This window comes from Cydia amplana, chromosome 4 (genome assembly GCF_948474715.1).
Source record: "Cydia amplana chromosome 4, ilCydAmpl1.1, whole genome shotgun sequence".
NCBI classification, from domain to species: Eukaryota; Metazoa; Arthropoda; class Insecta; order Lepidoptera; family Tortricidae; genus Cydia; species Cydia amplana.
This window is the reverse complement of record NC_086072.1, coordinates 2,143,081-2,167,156: the sequence shown is the minus strand read 5'-3', so window position 1 is coordinate 2,167,156 and position 24,076 is coordinate 2,143,081. Positions and strand designations below refer to the sequence as shown.

General features: G+C 37.1%; 1 protein-coding gene and 1 long non-coding RNA gene across 2 annotated transcripts in view; one reads left to right on the top strand and one right to left on the bottom strand.

The window, feature by feature from the left end:
• The first annotated feature begins 9,991 nt into the window (after positions 1-9,991).
• LOC134663085 (protein limb expression 1 homolog) overlaps positions 9,992-24,076 on the top strand; it is a 29,096-nt gene continuing 15,011 nt past the window's right edge. The window contains exon 1 of the mRNA XM_063519413.1: positions 9,992-10,146. Coding sequence (XP_063375483.1) covers positions 10,080-10,146 — 67 coding nt within the window. The 5' untranslated portion in view covers positions 9,992-10,079. The remainder of the gene's footprint in view (positions 10,147-24,076) is intronic.
• LOC134663124 (uncharacterized) overlaps positions 16,487-24,076 on the bottom strand; it is a 44,809-nt gene continuing 37,219 nt past the window's right edge. The window contains exon 2 of the long non-coding RNA XR_010098125.1: positions 16,487-16,762. This is a non-coding gene — a long non-coding RNA (uncharacterized LOC134663124). The remainder of the gene's footprint in view (positions 16,763-24,076) is intronic.

Here is a 24,076-nt window from a genome sequence, read left to right as displayed (position 1 = left end):
GAAGGTTTGTCTAGATTTCTAGAAAACTTGGAAGCCTGCAGTGAAAGGCTACCAACAACCATACAAGGTGCAACAACCATATTCCCAAACGAACGTGAGTCAAGCGACGACGATCTGAGTTCAACCACAGAGTTCAACTGTTAAATGTTATTGAACTTAATGCTGTAGTTGCAACATTACTGCTGTGGCGATGATGCCACCGCTGTATCTGGACTCGGCAGCATTATTGCCTAGTTTGAAGTTCAATAATTCACTCATTTTATCAAGGAAATTGACAGATACAACGCGGCATCAACGCCATGGCTGTAATGTCGCAACAATAATACAGCTGCAGTCGACATCTGAACGTCACCTTTAACCAAACGCGTCAGTGACGCGCGCGGCTACAGCTCAATATAAACCTTCCTGCATTCCGATAAGGTTCACGATGACGCGTCGCCCACGACAGGCGTTGCGTTCAAAGCTTGGAGGATGATTGATTGATTGATGGTATCCTGTTATCCCTCATCAGGGACATAGGGCTCTCAGAAGGGATTTCCATTTTTCGCGGTCCAGCGCGGCCTCCTCCAGCTCCGCCCAGCCGAGGCCGACTGGTGCAGCCTCCTTTTCCACTGTGCGCCTCCAGGTGGTACGTGGGCGACCTGGCCCCCTTCTTCCGGGAATTTTCCAAGACAGCCCTTGCTTGGATATGTGGTTGTTTGGCCTTCGTAAAACATGACCTATCCAGCGCCATTTCCGCAGAAGATCTCCTTAGCTAAAGGGTTTTGTCCGGTCAACTTGGAGCTTGGAGGATATATATATATAACCAAATGGAGACGCCTTGTCTGTAATTTTTTGTACAAAACAGTCTGCCGATTTTTGCGCGGGAGGGGCACATAAAAATAGCCATGTCAGATAAAACGTTAGTCCATACAATGTGTATGACCATTGCCACCATTGGTCATAGTTTCGACGCTGTAATGGCTACTCCGTTTGGTTACCTATATCCTCCAAGGTTCAAACTTTCAAAGGCTTAAGAGAATTTGCCAATTATTGCAAGTAGGCAAGGCGTTCGCGTACCTATACTGGTTTCTGTATAATCTCTAGAAGTTATAGTCAGAGAGTGAGTTAACAGCTAAGCTAAGATCGGTTTCATAAGTTAGCACGACGGTATAGAAAAGCAATTGCGCCAGTCCTAGTCGTATTAGTAAACAAACGACACAATTTCTCTAAGGTTTTCTCATTTTATTTTATAACTAGCGACCCGCCCCGGCTTCGGACTTGTTAACAAATTATACACTTAAACCTTCCTCAAGAATCACTATCGATAGGTGAAAACCGTACAAACAGACACCCGGCTGGGGACTTTGTTTTGTAAGGTTTAGTAATATTTTTGAAATTAAAAATGTATACCTACCTGGTTAGGTATAATACCTACCTTAGGGAGGTTATTATGATATGGATGTATATTATATATGTATCAATACAGTCACCATTAAAAACTGTTTAATCCTTCAGGATACATTCCAAGTCAAATGTCGAAAAGCGATATCGCCACGACATATCACCGTATATCGGAATGTCGTCACTCAACCGCAACCTCAACATCGACTTAACACGTCACATTTAAATAAAGACGGTTCACACGCGGCGCGCCGTCGCGTGTCGGGGCGAACGCCCTCGGTGTGACCCAGCCCTAACGACGTTAGTTTATACAAATGTGATTGTTATTCATATTTATAATTGGTAGTTAACTTCAAGTTCATTAGTGGGGATGAGGACCAATACAACTTAAATTTATTTTTGCAGTAGGTATAAGCATTTTAAAGTATAAGTAGTATTTTGCCTGTTGTCTACCATAGTTTAACCCTTAAATGCATAGTGTTGCCAAATGTCTACAAAGCATTAGACAGCTCACAGATGAAGGGTTAAACAAATTCTATTTGTTCCTGTATATTATTTCAATAGTAAAACTAATAAATTTCCAAATTATTACATAAATTTACGCAGTATTTTAATTTACCTATAAAAATTACATTTGTTTATAGACGAAATGTCGGAAAACTTGGAAAAACCTAGAAGTTGATGATTTTTAGTATGTGATTTTGGGCAGATTTTTCGGGGTTTGTAATTATTTTATATTTACAAACTTTATCATATGAACATCATAAATAGTGTACCTTTCTGATGGCAGTTAAGATTTTTCCTATACCCTTTACTAATAGTTATATATTTCCAAAAATATGATTTAGCCTATGCAACTTTTAACACTGATTTCGCAATGAAAATCGATGATATATTTTTTTTACTATTTTTCCTAGAAACGGTAAACAATTATGTGATACATATATTAATTTCGGGCAAAAAGAAAAAATCATGCATTTAAGGGTTAAGTTTTGTGCTTAATTTGTGTAATATGTGTTTACTTTATATGGCCTGTTCCTTTTCATATTGGTGAGAAATAAATAATATTTGTATTGTCACTACATCACTACATAGGTAGTATAAAACAAAGTCGCTTCCCGCTGTCTGTCTGTCCCTATGTATGCTTAGATCTTTAGAACTACGCAACGGATTTAGATGCGTTTTTTTAATAGATAGAATGATCCAAGAGGAAGGTTTATGTATAATTTGTTAACCCGTGCAAAGCCGGAGCGGGTCGGTAGTAAATAATATTTGTATTGTATACATTTAGAATGAGATTGCCTGTAAGATTGATAAGTATGTAAGTATTAGTTATTTATTAAGTAAACTGCAGTTTCAAATTAATTAACCATATTTAGCACAAAACAGGAAACCTTCTATGACACATTTGTATGGCTGCCATGCGCAGGCTTGCTTCTAATAAAAGGCAGCTGAAGTAAGCACTATTGAACTGCGAGTGAAGGCAATAAAATAGTTCGCAGGCATTTTATAGAACTTTGCCACAATATAAATTAGTCAGCTTATTAACTTTGCCAGATATAATTTGCGATGAAAATTATCTATATAGTACATCATCTTCTCTGTCGTTTTGCTCTTGATAGAGCAGTCGTGGTAACGTTGAGGCGATTGGCACTATTGGCAGTAGAGGCAGACACAGCTCCTCGCACGATCTCCCGCCATCTCTCCCTGTTGGTAGATTGTAGGTAGGTAAATGGTAGGTAGATAGTAGGTACATGATAATAACCAAATCCAAAAGCATACAAAATCTTCGATTTTCAAACACGTATCGAGTAACGATAGATGGATCCCGGAACCCTTACCATTTAAAATACAATGTATTTTTTTAGATGGTATTAGTTAAGATTATTCCTCTTTCCTGTAGACATCATAAAATAACCGGACTTTAAAGTTGAATTTTCTTACTTTGAATCCTTATAGACATGTCTAATGTATCCTAATCGTTACCTTTTGTAATATCATTATTAAAGACACCGGTTTTACCGAATGTTACTAAACTAAACTATGTATTAGTACCTAAAAAGGGGTTTTAAGTAGGTACCACTAAACAATTATAAAGGAGTTAAAATACTGTTCATGAATAAACTTTTACTGTCCGAGATGGCGTTCACCACAAAATTCTAATAAATCTCCACCACAACGTCGTCCGAGTAAATTAAAATGCATAAAACATATAAAATACTCCCTATTTATAGGCAATTCTGGTAAGAACACTACAGTTTAAGTTCTGTGCAGAAAATTTGCAGAAGCATTGTTTTAGGATATTTGCGGATGCAGGTGCATTGCAACCAAATAGCGTGCTTTTGTTAACATGATCACTGACCAAACTTTGAGGGGTGAATATATAGGTCATACTGAACAACTTTTACTATGGGGCCAACCCCGAAATCACAAAATAAAACTGCTGTTCTATAGAAAACATTGACTCTGATTCACATGAAATGAGTCGGCAGAATTTTTTTTTGTGATTTCGGGGTTGGTTAATAGTAAAAGTTGTTCAGTATGACTGGTATGACCTACATATTCACCCCTCAGAGTGTGGTCAGTGATAACAAAAGCAGCCTGTATATTCTATTAAATACATTAAAAAACAATAAGTTAAGATTTTCTATTGAGCCAAGCCAAATATATTTGCCTAATATTTTTCACTACATAGCTTTCGTACGGTGACTGTGGTCATTTTATACAATTTATAACCTTTTGTTGATATGACAGCTATCACGGTACCCAAGCCATTCCGGGTTATGTCAAAAATACTCATCTTCCTCGCGTTGTCCCGGCATTTTTGCCTCGGCTCATGGGAGCCTGGGGTCCGCTTGGCAACTAATCCCAGTAATTGGCGTGCGCACTAGTTTTTACGAAAGCGACTGCCATCTGACCTTCCAACCCAGAGGGTAAACTAGGCCCGTATTGGGATTAGTCCGGTTTCCTCACGATGTTTTCCTTCACCGAAAAGCGACTGGTAAATATCAAATGATATTTCGTACATAAGTTCCGAAAAACTCATTGGTACGAGCCGGGGTTCGAACCCGCGACCTCCGGATTGAAAGTCGCACGCTCTTACCGCTAGGCCACCAGCGCTTATGTCAAAAATACTATACCCAGATTTATATCAAAGAACGAGAGGAACATACAGTACCGGTGTGAAAACTGTTATGTTATGTACAAAATTGATATATCGAGCATTGTATCACCGTGAGATAACATTATGAATACTATCTAGTCATATAATGGTGTTATAATGGCACTCACACGCCGTTGGCGAAACTCTCAAGCTTTCACGGATAATAAAAGCATATGTGACGTGTCGTTATAGATCGTTGATATTATTAATGGATGCTGTTTTAAAGGCGTTGGCTTATTTTTAGGGTTTTACTAAAAAAAATAGAAATAGAGAATATTTATTTGGCGTAAAATTTAGGTGAGTTGAAATTGAAAAAAACAAGTTGAATTTGAACGCGGGCTTAGCAATGTAGGTACAGTCGACGACAAAGATATGTTTACATTTTTCGCCTTATTACAAAGGAGTAACGTGCAAAAGCTTAATTAAACATATCTTTGACGTTGACTGTACAAGTTGCGGAAGATTCTTAAAAATGCAGAAACATTCAAGCGAATTTAAAGCAAGTCTTTCTTTCCGAAATACCTACCTATTCTTGTGGGTATTTTTCAAAAAATATTGATAATAATATTATATCACATATTAATTAGACAAGCATAAGCCGTATACGCCGTAGACCGGTCGTCGGAAATAGATGCCTCAACCTCACTGTCCAAGGCCCTAGATCACGCGGCCGCGGTAGGCCTTAGAAGCGCTGGCTGGACGTCGTGATAACGGACATGGAAGAGAACAATCTGACACCTGAGGATGCCGAAGACCGGGCAAAGTGGAGAAGACTAAGCAGGAAAGCGGACCCTGGCGCTAGGCCGGGAAAACGCTAGGTTGAAGAAGAAGAATGAATTAGACAAGCAGAAGGAATATTTAATAAAATTTGTATTTGTTAGTCTTGAAAAGTTTTCATTGTTTGCTAAATTTAAATTTCTGCGAACTTTTCCTATAGAAATTTCGCAACTTTGGAAACTTATCCTTGGTCAGATGCTACGCAGACTAATAAATATAATAGGTACCTATAATTATATACATTTTTAAATTATAACATCTACAGAAAGAAAAGCAGTGCCCAAAAAAAGGCGGCGTAATATAATGGAGAGTGTTATATTTCAGTGCTTCCCGCCCTTAGGCGCAAAGAAATAGCTGATAACAACTCATTTACATATACCGCACGCCCTTAAGAGGAAAATGAAACAATATACTTTTAATATACTGAGCAGAGGCGTAATAATAATCTGTTCTGAAATTGGTATTGCGAGAAAGCTTCTTATATATTATTGTAATTGGTGGAGGTATGAATATTAAAATATGAACTATAAATACCTATGTTTTTTTTTATTGGTCAAATAATATTGTGTACCTACGCCAAAGAACAGTCTCTATCAGATATATCGGAGCGGCCAAGGTGCCCACAAACATCAGAACACGCTTCTAATGCCAAGGCGTTGGACGCGTGTTCAGATATTTTTAAAACACTTCGGCCGCTCAGATATTTTTTATAAATTATGCAAAAAAAGAAATTGTGCCAAAAATGCCTTACTTCATTTTCTAGAAAAGAGCCGAATACCTAAAAAAAATTTGGTCAATTTTGGCCAACACTTGTTGGATATTTACTGCCAACAATCACCTGACCACTATGTAAATAAAGCTTCATCCACTATATCCTGCTTTTTATTCGTTTTATTTACACAAACAGCATGCAATCGCAGTAATTTCCGTAGTTGATGACTTAATTACAACCCATGGCTGTTTACCAACTTAGTAACTTCATCTGCATTACTTTGTAACTTTATGAACCTACCTGTTTTATTTATACAATTTGTACATAAAATACTTATAGTTAAGGGGTGATTAAAGTAGAAGCTTGGTACCAACGGTTGAACATAAGATACGAACATAATATTAACTAGGAGGAATTATATTATTATTTGTATCTCCATTACAAATTGTCGGGTTTTTAAGCCCGGTCATTTATAAGGCGTGCGTGGGGATATCGATCCAATACGTAGAGGCCGTTTGGAGAGCTTTGGTGTCATGTAGAACGCCTGCTGGAACCCATTCATGTGTAATAACACATTGTATGATTCGAGTTTTTGCCAACTCTTACTAAGCGGCGGGCAACAATAAGTACCGTAAAATGGGGTGAGTAGCGACAAAACTGACATTCAAACCTCGATAAAACTTTATTTTTACATGTGGCAAACCCTATCCTACTCACTGGGGTGAGTTTTACGGTATCTGCAGAAGACATCAACGCGTTTCAGAGCGCACTAGTATAAAATACATTACTTACTATTACTACTTTTTATTTTATTTATTTTATAATTGTTCTTATTGCTTACGAGCTTTTATTCACTTTTTCCGTGTAGAACACGGCGTTTGCATTATCATACCACTTTATAACAATACCAATATATACAGCGTGCTTCCTGTAACGGGAGCAATAAATTAAACTAAAGGCTGTATTCCTCAGACTGACCATAACAACATAACAAAATTTGCAATACATTGCGTCTTAGGATAAACTTTAAAGTGTAATAAAAATCAAAACATGAGTTATTTTCAAAAGTTGCTGAACAAATGTTGGTCAGTTTGAGGAGTACAGCCTATATACAGTTTAATTTATTGCTCCTGTTACAGGAAGCATCCTATATATATTTAAAAAAATACTAAACTTACAAAACTCCCAACATACTTACAAACAGATGGTTCTATTTTAATAAAATATGTCGAGATAAAAAAAACGCGTCTAAATCTGTTCACCCGTTTAAGACGCCGGTGTCACAAACAGACACACAAAGGGGATAAAAAGCATAAATATTTATTCGTTATTTAATTTTCCACTTTCCATCTAAAGTTATTATTAGCTCAATTTTCATTTATACGCAAAAATAGTAATAGTTAGTAGGTACATATTTTTTAATACCTATCTTTGTTCAACAAAAATAAAATAAAATAATAGTTATACCTATGTATGCGCATTTATTTAATCTTAACATTTCGCCAAAGTCAAACTATTCTTTATTCAACAAACATTTCAAAATCGTTTTCAGTACTTATACTTACAAATATCATCTCAGTCTTAAAATCAGACCTGATGCAATTATTATTGTTCTCAAAAATATTGAGTGACCATAGAGATGTCAAACTTAATAATAAGTATTTCACAATAAGATCTTCAAGCACTAAAATTGTATAACATATAGGTATATCGCCCTCAACAGTAGTGCATTAAATGCATTCAAAAGCTCATCCGACCGATATCGGCGTATGGAGGGCAGCGTTCGCGCGAACTCGCGCGTCAGGAGACAATCAATCCGGTTTGTGCAGAGCTGCAATTAAAGTAGTGTCGCGCCGTGCGAAAGTGAGGCGAAAACAGCGGGCGCACTTGCGAAAAACGCGCGCGAACCGCCAACGATGTGAACGCGAAGATATGTCCGGGTTGTGCAACGCTGCAGTTAAAGTAATGTCGCGCCGTGCGAAAGTGAGGCGAACACAGCGGGCGCACTTGCGAAAACCGCGCGCGAACCGCCAACGATGTGAAGGCGAAAATGTGTACGGGTTGTGCAACGCTGGGCTATAACCGCGAAAATTGTAGTTCGCAAATTGCGGGCATCTTTCTCTGTCACTCTTATTAGGTACGCCTTCATTGGAGTAAAAGAGAAAGATCCCCACAATTTGAGAATTTCGGTTTTCGCGGTAGCCCCTCTGCAGTTAAAGTAGTGTCGTGTCGTGCGAAAATGAGACGAAAATAGCGTACGCACTTGCAAAAAACGCGCGCGAACCGCCAATGATGTGTAGGCGAAGATATGTACCTACGGGTTGTGCAAAGTAGTGTCGCGCCGTGCGAATATACGCAGTGCGGTAGCAAGATGCGGTAATCGCTCGTAAAACACAATTTCGGGTCAAAAATTTATTATTATGAGTCAAGGTTAAGCTACTTTCCTGTTAACATTATAATAAAAGAAACGAATTTTAAAGCTTATTCGCACTTTATGCTTATCGGTATGTTAAACCCTTCTGCTTCTTTAGAAAAATTTAACAAAATCGTTAACATTTGTGATGTCCACAGAAACAACGACGGTTTTACCATTTAGATACTAAATGTTGATGATGATGATCCTTCCGGCTGATTTCGACCATGGCGACCATTTCGACTCCTTGTTATCGGAGACCAATGATTCGGGAGCGGTTAATTGCGCAGGATATATTGAGGTGCGTAAGCGTTCGCGCAAACACAGACGCACACTCTCGTCTTCCCTCTCCCGAATCCGTGGAACGGAAAACCTTACCTTAAACGTAGAAGGGGTAAGTAATACTCGCTATAAACTTTGCATCATGTGGATTTTTTTTTTTTATGTTATTAAATCTAAATACATGTTCTAGAACTACTTTGAATAAATACAAAGTAAATTTAGTTATATCAACCTTTTAACTCAAAACACAATCTAATATATATGCAATATATGCATTAAGTTACATAACTATCCATGTTCGACTCGCTTCAACCCAATACGTGCAAGTTACTGGTAAATATAAATACATAGTATAATATATTTTATCTGAGTTAACTCTACTTTACAATACCATAAATCCAAGTATGTATATTTACAAACAAGTGAACGGTTAAGAGAAATGTTAAAAAACAGGAGTTAACACCTACCAACCAGTCCTTGTGTGCTTAGGACGGCGGGAGGCAAACATTGGCCACGACCACAGTACCTATGTTAGAGTTACGAAGTTGAAAAAGTTGGCAACGGACACAACTTGTAAATAAATAGCAATACGGGTACGGGCTTTTTAATTTATAAGAAATAACCACCATATTTTATGGTGCTATACCTAGTTAAATATGTAGCAACAATATATGTAAATAAAGAGAGACTTGTTAAAAAAAACTTATGATATTTTAGGTACGTGATAAGAAAATGCTAGTGTTTTGTCTTATAAGAATCGAATTTTGGTAAAATCCGGTTATGAATCCGATCTATTCATTCGAGCGATTCACAATTTTGAATTTTTGACTCCGTAATAATGCAAACTGATATAAAATTTAATACTATGTGGAGTGGTATTTAGATTTATAAAATTTCACACTATTTTGTTACTCATACGATACTACCTTAACACGACTCGCATATCGGAGAAAAATATTCAGAAGTTACCTTTACCACCACTAAAGTGGAATGGTTTGGTGAAGTGAAATTTATTTCTCAGTTGTTCTTGATTGTAACAACTTGACGATAACATCTGCCCAGCCCATGGGAACATACCTATCAACATACCTACCTTCTTCTCGCAACTCATGACGAGTATGATTCCAAGCATAGAAATTTCAGGGCTCAGCTTGTCATAACGCATCGAATACGATGCGTACCTTTGTTCCTGCTATGATCCTTGGTGCGAAATCGCGATTCCTTGCGAATAAACCCGCTGCATTACCGCGTTTTCAGCGCATAGCGCCCGCTGTTCTCGTCTGCACCGCCGCCCGCGCAGCCAGTCAGCGCGCGCTCGCCGCCGGCGCCGCACGCACGTCCATGTCGCCATGGTATACCCCGACTCGCGCTGGGGAGCGGACGCGTTAGCCCCCCTCTATGATGACGTCTACCGAGGTGAATCTTTGTCTTTATGTGTATTTAGTTTGTGCCAATCTGGGTTTAAATTAAACTTTAAATATTTCTATGCTAACCTTTAAGCCTGTGGAGCTCCTTGCGTTAAAGGCTTGGTACAGTAAATATATCCTACCGGTTGATTTGTATATCTATAACTGTCTTATGTGTATTTGTATATGCTAAACTTTGGTTTCGAGCCTGCGGATTTAAAGGCTGTAGATTTGCTTGGTAAGGTGCATTGGGGTTACATCGGAAGCGGGATAATTTTGAAAATTGCGAATAGTTGCACTTTCTACTATAACAACAGTAAGATGCCTCAGTAAGCGTTGCAGTAGTATAATGAGTTAATGACATATTGCCAAATCATGAAATGTCTGATTTAGTATATTAGCGATTTTCAAAATTATTCCGCTTTCGAAGTTACTCCAATGCGCCTTAAACTCCAAGAGTCACTTGCACCATCCCACTAACCCGGGATTAACCTGTTAAACTGTTAACCCAGTGTCAAATTGTCCTCGTAACCATGGTAACTCCTAGTTTAACCGGTTAAACCCGGGTTAGCGGGATCTCTCTCTGTAGTTTTGCACATCGTAACGACTGTCTTCGACTCTGTTATATTTACTTGGTACAGTAAATACATATACCGGTTAATTGTATACCTAACTTTGCCATTTATATTGCCGAAGTCTAGAGCTAAACACAAAGGATGCATTTTGAAACAGTATTTTTCTTTATACTTCGAGAAACTTAACACTACACTTTCTAAAAGATACTTAACTTTAACCTTACATCTAAAATATTCGTACGTTACATATGAAAAAAAAAAATTCAAAAAAGTTTTTTGTATCAAACATCACATTTTAATTAACAAACCATTAATTCCAATAGGTACATTACAATGTATTTCGCAGGTTAAACTGCCAATTTAAAAGTGTATTTAAACAAAAGCTCTGTATAAAGGTAATACAAAAGTCACGATTCAACGTTACATATTTGCAAACGCACCGGCTGAGTCACTGGCTTTAAGCCCAACTGGTTTAGGTTTCTTATTAGGTTTGTTTTGCTAACGTGTAATGCTATAGGTAGGTTGAGCTTTTGTATCAGCTGTTGTGCTTTGCAAAAAAGCTCAACAGTTTTTTATATGACGGTGTCTTATTTATTATAGTGGTAAAGCTTTTTATGTGTGTAGTACTTGGAGCTTTCGTATCAGCTGGGGCCCGTTTCTCAAAAGCTTGTAACTTGTAATACAAGTGGAAATCCCTTTCTGACAAAAGCTTATTGTAATACAAGTGGAACTGCGGTATTCGAACTTCGAGATATTCACAAGAGACGACACGTACTAGATCCATTCTAGATACGTTATAGTTTAGATTTCAACTATGTAGTTCTCTTTTGCAACTCAATTCGGGCAACCAACGTCAGTTTTACGTTAGGTAGTGTTAGATATCTATTAGATGTGAATTGGATCTCTAAGTCATATCTTGTGGACATCGTTCAAGAGTATCTCCAGAATCGCAGAAATGTCAAATTTGACAGGTTAAACATATGGTTATCTTATCTTGGTGACGTCTAAAAGATATCTAGTAGATGTCTATTTCAAAATTCGAATCGGGCCCGATGTCCCTTTCTAACAAAAGCTGTCAAAAAGTGACATCCGCTTGTATTACAAGTTACAAGCTTTTGAGAAGCCCCTGGTAGTCAACAAGCTTTGTAAAAGACTCCTTAGTTTGAAGTCAAGTTTCTATATACATAGTTTAGGTAGGTAATGCACTGAAATAAATATTTGCATAGCAATAGGTAACAGGTAACAAAATGTTTTGATACTACTTATACAAAAATTACGACTTGTGATTTGTGTTATACATACAGGCCAAAAGGTTGATTTGTAACAACAAAATCGGTTTTAGTACAGTGATAAATTCATTTTTAGGGTTTCGTAGGTACCCAAAGACTCCTCTGTCCGTCTGTCTGTCTGTCACCAGGCTGTATCTCATGAACCGTGATAGCTAGACAGTTGAAATTTTCACAGATGATGTATTTCTGTTGCCGCTATAACAACAAATACTAAAAAGTACGGAAACCTCGGTGGACGAGTCCGACTCGCACTTGTCTGGTTGTTTTATTACTTAATTTCAGTTATTTTTTGAATTACTCAACGCTGATCTTTTTTCAGTATGTAAATTTTAATTTAAGCAATAGTTTACAGTTAAATTTGTAAACATACACTAAACCAACTAATAAATTCTCGAAAGTGCCATGTCACCCGCTTCTGTTTAGCCACTTTTGACCCCGTGTACTTAAGGGTCCTTTAAACTCGCCGCTACTTAGAATCCCAAAATATGGTAATTGGTAGAGGGCCGTAAAGTCAAACAATACTGGAATAACAGAGGTAAATTAACCTCTGCTTGGAGGCCAAAGTGCCGCGTCTGAGATGTAGGTATGGATCCGTTAAGAAAATTGGTAACTAAAAATAAATTTCTAAAACTTAAATTCGTGAGAAAAATGAGTCAGATAACGAAATGTCGATGGCTGGAAGTCCTCAAAACTGCCTGCCTCGTGGAACGAACTGTCGCCCGCGGTATGTCTGGACCGATACGACTAGTGATGGGTAGGACATCAATTTAAAATGAGTTTGTATGAGTACCTCATTTTCTAAAATGAGGTGTTACAATGTCTTACTTCAAATGAGATGAGGTACTAGCATATTTTCAGCGTCAACTATTCCATTAATTCCAACAGCGACAATTTTTTTAAGATGTATGAAAGCTTACAGCGCTTACGCTTGTTGTCTTTCGTGTTTAATTGTTAACGTATTTTCGGTGGTGACGCGAAGCGATATTGAAGTACGTCGCGTGTCGGTCTCACTCCCTCTTTGGGTATTTCTAATTCATTGTTTCATTTTGAAAGGATTTTTGAGGGGTTCATGTCACAGAGAGGCGGTGAGTGGTACAAACTCAACGCATTTCTCGGTGGACCTTTTGTCGTTGCAATAAGGTTTGTAGTTCGGCAGTTGACATTACTCGTGTGGATCATTACTCGTTTCTTCATTTGAGACATTTGAGTTTTGAGTGTCGGCGAGCAGGCGAGCACCTAGCGCCTCGCGCGATCCAGGGACTCTGTTGCGAGTTGTGAGGAGTGTATGAGTTATGACGGTCGCGAGACTCGCGAGTGAATTTGAACGGATAAGAGTTTTTTTGAAATTTGAAGTGTGTGAATGATTTGTGTGGCAAGAGGTGTTTGTGATGCGCGCGAGTGAATGAGTAAAATTAATAGAGGAGTGAAGTAAGACATTTTTGCGGTACGAAGTACTGCGACAAATTAACAAAATGAGTGGTAAAAATGAGGTGCCTCACGAGTGAGCGACTCAACACTAGATACGACCTTCAAAACTTCAAGTAAAGAGCGTACCTACTCGGTGTACTTTCGTTTGGACCAAATACCTTTCGCCAAATTTCACTTCCCAACAATCGCAATAGTTTCATTTCCCAAAGGAACCTTTAGCAAAGTTACACTTCGCATATAATTTATTTGGTCAAATTATCATTTGGCATGATTTTACTTTGTCAAATGTTATTAGGACAAAAACTTATTTAGCAAACGTTTTTATTGGCTAATATTATATTCCAAAAAGATGTTTTATCAAATTGTCATTTCGCAAATTTGACAAATTTGGGAAACATAGTTTGGGATGTAATACTTTGGGAAACGTTTTTGGCCCATTCGTTAGTAAACCTACCTACTCCCATCTTAAAGGCCCGCGACGTTGCAACCCCTTTGGTGTTGCTGCCAGCCTATTATGGATAGCTTTATCCATCTTTATCCACGTGATAAAATAACTGTCACTGTTTAACACCGTGGGAAAGAAAGTGACGGACACCGTTTTATCACGCTGTTACGTAGACAAGAACGACCATCATATCCGTACAGGTTGCAGGTGTCTATGGCCGACGGTAATAGTTTGCTCTTATTCGAATACACAGATCTTTTTTACACACAAGATAGCTGACAGAATCCTGCGAGAACCGAAAGATAAAAAAAAACGACGGGTTGCACTCTGGGAGTGTCGGCAAAAGTGAAAACTCAATGACTAGTGGACAATGTCTGCAGCACTATGTATAATTGAGGTTAACACCATCTAGCGTTATTTCGTCGCATTACTTGAAACCCCTAAGCACATCACTGTTAGTACTCGAGTTATATTAATACCAGTTAGAGGGAACTTACTAGATGACATTTAACACATTCGCTGCGTTACGGGAAGCATTTGGCCGTATTTGCCTTTCCGCCAGTGCGGCAGCTATCTGCGCTTGTCTTACCCCCGGTGCAGCGGTGGTTTTTCTATGTTCTCGTGTGAGTAAGAAAAAGATGACTATACTCCCAATATTCCTACTTCAAGTATAGTCTATTTCAAAAGAAAAAATGTACGGGAAGTATTTATGCGTAACGCACTGAAAGGTATTTTTTTTTCTTAAGCGCGGCACGGGTGCTATTTATCCGTACTCCATCACGCCGTACCGCACCGAAAGGCGGGTACGCAGCGCTCATATTGGTCATAGTGCTGCGCATTGTTCTCGTTTCCGCGTCGATACGATATTTTATTAATGCGACAATTCAAGGCTATGACATTTATGATTTTTGATCTATGATTTTTTTCCACTTTTATATTTATTCTAAGCTTAATACTCTTAATAGCATCATTCGCAGACGTATCTGCTTGAAAAAATTAAAATTATGATATATCTATATTGAAAATTACCTAAAAGTCCCACCCCTTTTTCTAATTATAATTATGAGGATGAATAATATTTGTTTTGAACACGTACAGACACGATGACGATAATAAATATTTTGTCGATTATAAAAGTCGTAATCGATTCTTTAGTATCCCATCACTAGTGTTATATACGGCCTGTGCGGCAAGGGAAATATATTCCCGTAAAATTAAGGGTTTTGAAAATGCCTATATATCTTTTGGAATTTTATACAGATCCGCGGGCGATGGCAGCTGTATATACACAAGGATATAGTCTATTGATTAGAATGACTTTTAGTTCAAATCGATAATATTCCAGGTCTGTAGAGACCTTTAAAGTCAGGACATGGTACGGGAAAATGGAGGTCGTGCCGCAAATTTGGCTTTCGCAATACGGGAAGTATATGACTCGTAAAGCACTGGCAGTAAGTTTGGGTTTTGCGCTGCCGCACCGAATGTGTTAAATCAATAAAGAAGAACTCAATGACATTCAGTTTTTCGATCAGGTCACGTGTCCGTCGTACGGTCACGTGGTCACGTGATATGTCGCGAGTTTAACATTCCCCACCTCAAAAAGTGCAAAGCGCCGCTAAAGTTTTCACTTAAAAAAAATTAAATCTATTAATTTCGCTAAAAAAGTATTTAAAAAATCTACATACGTATTTATATCTACGTGTGCAAAATCTCTTGTATGAGATTATGTGTGCGGTCACTAAACTCGCGTTTTGTAAACACTAATAGGCAATTTACGATTTCTGATTCTGATTCTCCAAACGTGGATTTTCGCATCCTGCGCTCACGCTCACGTGCAGTGCAATGAGAATATGACCAGTTTATAGAGACTCGTAAAAGCTCCATAAAGCCCTGCTTCCTAGAGACGCTCAATTTGCAAAGCTTAATAGAGCCGAAGCTCAAAAGTGCTCCCATGCTCAATTATGGACGAACTAGCTAGCTTCAGTTTTATGTACCTACTTTTAGTTTGTCAAAGGACTGTTTCATTTCAAACATAGACAAATGGCGCGATTCGGGATATGAATTAGTGATTCACTAGATATGAAAAAAGATATCTGACGTTCCACGGCAAAAGGTACCTTATGGCGGCTGGGGCTTACGCTATTATTAACGCTGCTCCAATATTCAGCCAGGGCAATGGTATCTTTTGCCGTGGAACGTCACATATCTTTACTATTTCTTATCTAGTGAATCTCTTATTCATTTTCCGAATCGCGCCGAGAGAGAATCATACTAAGTATCTTTGTCTTACACTAGTATTAGCACCCAAAAGAAAAGGATGAGTATAGTTTTTTAGGGTTCCGTAGCCAAATGGCAAAAAACGGAACCCTTATAGATTCGTCATGTCTGTCTGTCTGTCTGTCTGTCTGTCTGTCTGTCTGTCCGTCTGTCCGTCTGTCCGTCTGTCTGTCCGTCCGTATGTCACAGCCACTTTTCTCCGAAACTATAAGAACTATACTGTTGAAACTTGGTAAGTAGATGTATTCTGTGAACCGCATTAAGATTTTCATACAAAAATAAAAAAAAAACAATAAATTTTTGGGGTTCCCCATACTTCGAACTGAAACTCAAAAAAATTTTTTTCATCAAACCCATACGTGTGGGGTATCTATGGATAGATCTTCAAAAATGATATTGAGGTTTCTAATATCATTTTTTTCTAAACTGAATAGTTTGCGCGAGAGACACTTCCAAAGTGGTAAAATGTGTCCCCCCCCCCCCTGTAACTTCTAAAATAAGAGAATGATAATACTAAAAAAAATATATGATGTACATTGCCATGTAAACTTCCACCGAAAATTGGTTTGAACGAGATCTAGTAAGTAGTTTTTTTTATACGTCATAAATCGCCTAAATACGGAACCCTTCATGGGCGAGTCCGACTCGCACTTGGCCGCTTTTTGTTCTTATTTACTGACAAAATTGGTTTGACCAACTATACTTAATCGTACTTTTAGAATTCCGTAATTAGACGGAAATAGTTATTTGTACAACAAGTGATCAAAGTTTGATATTTCTTCGAGTGCTTATTTTGAGTCCCGTGCAAGCGAAAGATTCTATAATAGATTCACGAGCGTAGCGAGTGAATCTAATTTAGAATCTTGAGCGTCCCTAAAAACCTAACTTTAATAACTTCCTAAAAATAAGCACGCTTTGAGATGAATCTGAAATTCACATTTGACTCAATTATCAAGTCATCAATCTCAGAAGAGGGTAATTTGACAGAGAGATGAATTAGCTCACAAGCTTGTGTCGACGGAGTTTTTCTCGATAATGTAATAAGAGTGAGGAAAAATCTTACTTTATGTATTTATATAAGGACCACTTTCACAGGCGGTAAAAAAAATCAGCGATTCCATAGAATTTTTCAAATACCTTGGGTATGGAGAGTGGGCCCGATTCGGATTTTGAAATAGACATCTATTCGATATCTTTTAGACATCACCAAGATACGATAACGATATGTTTAAGATGTAAACTGTCAAATTTGACATTTCCGCGATTCTGGAGATACTCTTGAACGATTTCCACAAGATATGACTTATAGATCCAATTCACATCCAATAGATATCTAACACTATCTAATGTAAAAGTGACATTGGTTTCCCGAATTGCGCTGCAAAAAAGAACTAGTTGAAATCTAAACTACAACGTATCTAGAATGGATCTAATACGTGTCGTCTCTTGTGAATATCTTGAAGTTCGAATACGGCAGAGTCATTTCCAATTCTCCATACGATTTATAACGTAACATCTTGCAAAATTGTACTTGAAAAATATTTTTTTGACGATTTGCTCCATGCTCGCAAAAGTTCAATAATATTTTAGGCCAATAATTGGTAAATATGTATGTATGTATATAATATACATATATCCTTAGTGAGTTCCCAAATAATACTAAACTAGAAATTGTTCTCACCCCCACCCCTGTCCTCTCCATTCCGAGAACTTTTAGGTCTCCCCAGTCTCCCCTCCTGTACAAAATTGACCCGCAGACTATATTCAATCTAACCTAGGTTTAAAATATATCTAGATGCCTAGCCAAAGCCTAATGATCTCAAGACTAGCTCAGCCAGCCTAGGCAATCAACCAATAAAGTATTCAAGAATAACTGTGAAACCCGTTTTATGGAATAATTTATAGTCCTTAAGAGGATTTTTAATCGCGCGACCGCATTTGCATGTCTATATTTAATCTTGGTCGTACATGAGATAATAATTATATTTGACTAGCTGTTGCCCGCGACTTCGTACGCGTGGATTTGTATATTGGTGGTTATATATTCTACATTAGCTTAGAACATTGTGCAGCAAGTGATTGCGGTAGGACGGTTAATCATTTGTTAATTATTAATATTATACAACGCATGAGACTTGTCTTTCACAACCTACGAAGTTTCAAGCCCCTAACTGAATAAAATTGTCCTCGATATAATCCCTCTAAACCCCCTTAGAAGATTTTCATGTCCTCTATTTAATAAAACCTACTACCTAACTACCTATTTACGAAGTTTGAAGTTCCTAGCTTTAAATAAAATTTGAACCCTATACAAACTTTCAACCCCTTTTTAATCATTTTAGGGGATGATTTTTTAAAAGCTGAAATTATTTTTCTTGTATTCTAATAATATGCCTTTATACAACGATTCAAGTCCCGCACTCAAAAAAATGTTTGGCCTCCAAACAAATTTTCAACCCCTTTTTCACCACCTCGGGGGATGAATTATCAAAATCTCTGAAATTAGTTTTCTTCTCTTTTGATAAAATACATTTTTACGAAGTTTCAAGTTTGTAGCTTTAAATAAAATTTGAACCCTATACAAACTTTCAACCCCCTGTTTTAACCCTGTTAGAGGATGAATTTTACAAAACGCTAAAATAACTTTTCCTGTCTTCTAATAATATCCTCAAATAGAAAGATTCAAGTCACGCGTTCGAAAAAATGTTTGATATCCATACAAACTTCCAACCCCTTTTTCACCACCTTAGGGGATGAATTTTCAAAAACGCTGAAATTGGTTTTCTTGTATCTTAATTTAATACCTTTTTGCAAAGTTTCAAGTTCCTAGCTTAAAATAAAATTTGCACCCTAAGACGAACTTTCATCCTGTTTTATCCCCCTTAGGGGTTGAATTTCCAAAAACGTAGCAATTACTTTTTTTTGTAATCGGCTATTATGCCTTTCTAAGTTTCAAAGCATTTGTAATGGATTAAAACTTTCAACCCCTTTTTAACCCTGTTGGGGGATGAATTTTACAAAACGCTGAAATTATTTTTCCTGTATTTTAATAATATCCCGAAATACAAAGATTCAAGTCCCGCGTTCGAAAAAATGTTTGATATCCATACAAACTTTCAACCCCCTTTTTACCCTGTTAGGGGATGAATTTTACAAAACGCTGAAATAACTTTTCCTGTCTTCTAATAATATCCCAAAATACAAAGATTCAAGTCCCGCACTCTCAAAAATATTTGATCTCCGTACAAACTTTCAACCCCGTTTTTACCACCTCGGCGGATGAAGTTTTAAAAACGCTGAAATTAGTTTTCTTGTTGTTTTAATTAATTACCTTTTTACGAAGTTTTAAGGTCCTAGCTTAAAATAAAATTTGCACCCCAGGACAAAGTTTCATCCCCTTTTTTACCGCCTTAGGGGTTGAATTACCTGAAACGTCGCAAGTCCTGTTTTTTGTCATCGGCTATTATGTCTTTCTAAGAAGTTTCAAAGCATTTGTAATGGATTCAAACTATCAACCCCTTTTTAACCCTGTTAGGGGATGAATTTTCAAAAACGCTGAAATTACTTTTCCCGTCTTATAATAATATCCCCATATACAAAGTTTCAAGTCCAACACTCACAAAAATATTTGATCTCCATACAAACTTTCAACCCCTTTTTCACCACCTTGGGGGATGAATTTTCAAAAACGCTGAAATTACTTTTCCCGTCTTATAATAATATCCCCATATACAAAGTTTCAAGTCCAACACTCTCAAAAATATTTGATCTCCATACAAACTTTCAACCCCTTTTTCACCACCTTGGGGGATGAATTTTCGAAAACGCAGAAATTAGTTTTCTTGTTTTTTAATTTAGTACCTTTTTACGAAGTTTCAAGGTCCTAGCTTAAAATAAAATTTGCACCCCAGGACAAAGTTTCATCCCCTTTTTTACCCCCGTAGGGGTTGAATTACCTATAACGTCGCAATTCCTTTTTTTGTCATCGGCTATTATGTCTTTCTAAGAAGTTTCAAAGCACTTGTAATGGGTTCAAACTTTCAACCCCTTTTTAACCCTGTTAGGGGATGAATTTTCAAAAACGCTGAAATTACTTTTCCCGTCTTATAATAATATCTCCATATACAAAGTTTCAAGTCCAACACTCCCAAAAATATTTGATATCCATACAAACTTTCAACCCCTTTTTCACCACCTTGGGGGATGAATTTTCGAAAACGTAGAAATTAGTTTTCTTGTTTTTTAATATAGTACATTTTTACAAAGTTTCAAATTCCTAGCTTAAAATAAAACTTGCACCCCATACAACCTTTCATCCCCTTTTTAACCCCCTTAGGGGTCGAATTTTTCAAAATCGCTTCTTATCTCTTGTACACTTTATAAATTCAACCTAGTGTGCAAATTTCAACTTTCTAGCTTTTGTAGTTTCGGCTCTGCGTTGATGAATCAGTCAGTCAGTCAGTCAGTCAGTCAGTCAGTCAGGACACTTGCATTTATATATATAGATGAAAGGTAAACGCCGATCGTATTTCAATTGTCAGAATTTTCACTGTTTTTAGCCGTAGTCAACTAGGAACCATTATAATTTCGCCATGTCCGTCTGTCTGTCTATCTGTCTGTCCGTGATCGTTAGTGCTAGAAAGCTGTAATTTGGCATGGATATATAAATCATTAAATCCAAAAAATAGTAAAAAAGAATCTAAAAAAAATCTCATTGTTACTTACACTATTATGATTTATGATTAAATCAATCACATTTAATATAATGACTCCATTAAAGTCATATTAGGCACACCGTAATCTGTTTGCCTTGAAACGAGGTCACGTACTTTTAATACGCGGTTTGGACACTTTAGATCAAGCCTTCTTGAACTTAGTTATATTCGCATTAGTCCAATCAACGAGTACTTTTGGGGCCGTGATTCTTTCATGCATTTAAAACTTTCGCCCATGCGTTTAAAATTGTAAGGTGAGGATTCGGAGCTGAGTACAAACAAGTGTTCAGCTATAATGATGATTTATTACTGCCCTAAATACATGAGTAAATGGTCCTTATATATATCCTATGAACTACGTACATAACTATATCTAGTATACACTACACCATCCATCGCATGTTTAAAAAAAATAAAAATAAACATTTATATTTTTTTTGTTTATAATACATTACTAAGTAACTATACCTACGTACAATGTTAACAGGTTACTTACACTAATAATATTCAAAATTATAGAAAATAAAAAACTACAATAACAAAACTACGAATATAAAATATTTACAAAATACAAGGTTTGGTGCGATTTTTATGCACCACGTCTTCTTTTCCATTTTTAAGTATTTTTACATTACATCCTAAATCCTCTAAAACTAAATAAGGTCCTACATAAATGCTTTGCATCTTATTATCCGATACATTTCTTAACCATAAGTAACTATTGTTGCTATAGCTAACAGGCTTTGAATGGGAGTCATATTTCTCCTTCCTTTTAAGTTTGCTGTTTATTAAATTAGTACGAGCATCTGCCTGCGCCAGCTCTAATCTATACTTTAATTCTAAAGGATAACTACCGTGATTATATAAGGGATTAACGTTACCATCTCTTAAGTTACTAGGAAGCATGCATAACTTACCGAAAACTAATTCATGAGGCGTGTACTTCGTCTCCGTGTGCACGGTGTTGTTATACGTAAAGCACCAGTAAGGCAACCAGTCGCTCCAAGAATTCGGTTTATTTTCGCATTGTATCCTTAAATAAGCTCCCATAGTTTTATGCGAATTCTCTAGAGCGCCGATTGATTCATGGTGATACGCTGTAGAGGGCAAATGAGTAATTTTTAGTAAATCACATACCTCTTTCATAGTGCTACTGATGAACTCGGTTCCTCGATCGGTTGCTATTTCTAATGGAATTCCATACCGTAGTACAAAGTTCTCTACGAATGATCGAGCTACAGTAACTGTATCTTTGGATCGTAAAGGATACGCTTCTACGAACTTTGACAGTTCGCACTGTAAGGTCAGCACGTAACAATAACCATGTTCATCTTTTGGTAAAGGACCCACTGTGTCTAAATAAACTTTTTCTAAAGCGCTATTGGCAGTAGTTGTTATTTCCATTGGTTGTTTAGTCGGTGCACAATATTTTTGTTTTTGGCATTGAGTACATTTTGACACAAAATCTCGTATGTCCCTTTCCATACTAGGCCAATAATAGTGCTTTTTAATGTTATTAGACATTCTCCTAATCCCCGCGTGGCCACTTGTGGGAAGTAGGTGAAAGTCATTAATTATTACGCGTCTATCATGTAAATTATTTATTCTTTGTACATTACTTAACACACATATTCGCGGTCCGGACCAAACGTCATAGCTATTTATTTCTTGTATTAAGCCCGCAATAAAATCTTTATTTAATTCGTTTCTTATTATGCATAACTCTTTTACATTTATTTTCTTGCAAATTGAATCCAAATCTCTCGCTAATTCGGCTCGCGACAATAGCGATTGAGATGTTGAATTGAAATAAACACACGATTTGCTGGGCACGTAATTAAAATATTTAGACGTCTCTTTCACGAAATTCTCTCTCATAGCTTTTTTGTAATCACTACATGACATAACACATAACTCAGTAAAATTTTCCGGTTTTTTAATGATATCCACAATTCTTGGGTGATCAGGCCTCGAATTAGTGGGTATATTAACAACCGAAGAACTTGTACTGTCTGTACCTTGCATACTCTCGATCTTTCGTCTTTGCGCTCGTGTCATCACATTTATAACTTGCTCATTCATTTGTTTCAAATCCTCTGACGTAATATTTATGCGAGACAGAGCGTCTGCCACGGAATTCTTAGAACCTTTCAAGTACTCAACCGTAAAATTATACTCCTCTAATTGTAATCGGAACTTTAGTAATCTACTGGTAGGGTCTTTCATAGTAAACAAATACACTAGTGGTCGGTGGTCTGTTTGCACTTTAAACTTTCTGCCGTATAGATAGGGTCTAAAATAGCGAATGCTCCACACTAGCGCTAATAACTCTTTTTCAACTGTAGGGTAATTTAATTCTGCCTTATTAAGACTTCGACTAGCATAGGCTACAGGTCGACCATCATCGTTACATAAAACTGATCCTAAAGCTTTTCCTGACGCATCACATTGTAAAAGAAATTGGTTTTCCTCCGAAAAATTTGGATATTGAAGTACTGGTGGTTTAACTAAAGCAGACTTTAATATTTGAAAAGACTGTTCACACTCTTGGGTCCATATAAATGGTACATCTTTACAGCACAACTTATTGAGCGGATATGCTTTATCTGCGAAATTGACAATGAATTTACGATAGTAACTAGCAAATGCCACGAAACGTTTAACTTCGTCGGCGTTCTGAGGAGTCGGATAATTATATAGAACTTTCGTTTTTTCGGGATCTGGTAAAATGCCCTTTTCTGAAACTACATGACCCAGATATAATATTTCTTTTTGTAAAAATTGGCATTTGGCAGGATTGAGCTTTAAATTTACTTTTCTTAATCTACTGAAAACGTCTAATAAGTTTTGATTGTGTATAGCTAAACTTCTTCCGAAAACAACTAAGTCATCCTGATATACCAGACACTGTTCATAATTTAGACCGGACATGGCCACGGTCATCATCCGTGAAAAAGCGTTAGGGGAGGTTTTACAGCCTTGGGGGAGTCTGGTCATTTGATATTGATTTTTACTAGTTTGAAAAGCTGTAAGGGGGCGGCTTGATTTATCTAAATTTATTTGATAAAATCCCTGATACAAGTCTAGATGCGAAAAATAGATAGATCCTGATAAGGAGTCTAAAACTTCAGTTATATTAGGGAGTGGGAATTTATCGTCTTTTATCTGATTATTTAACTTTCTATAGTCGATGACCACGCGCCATTTCTTC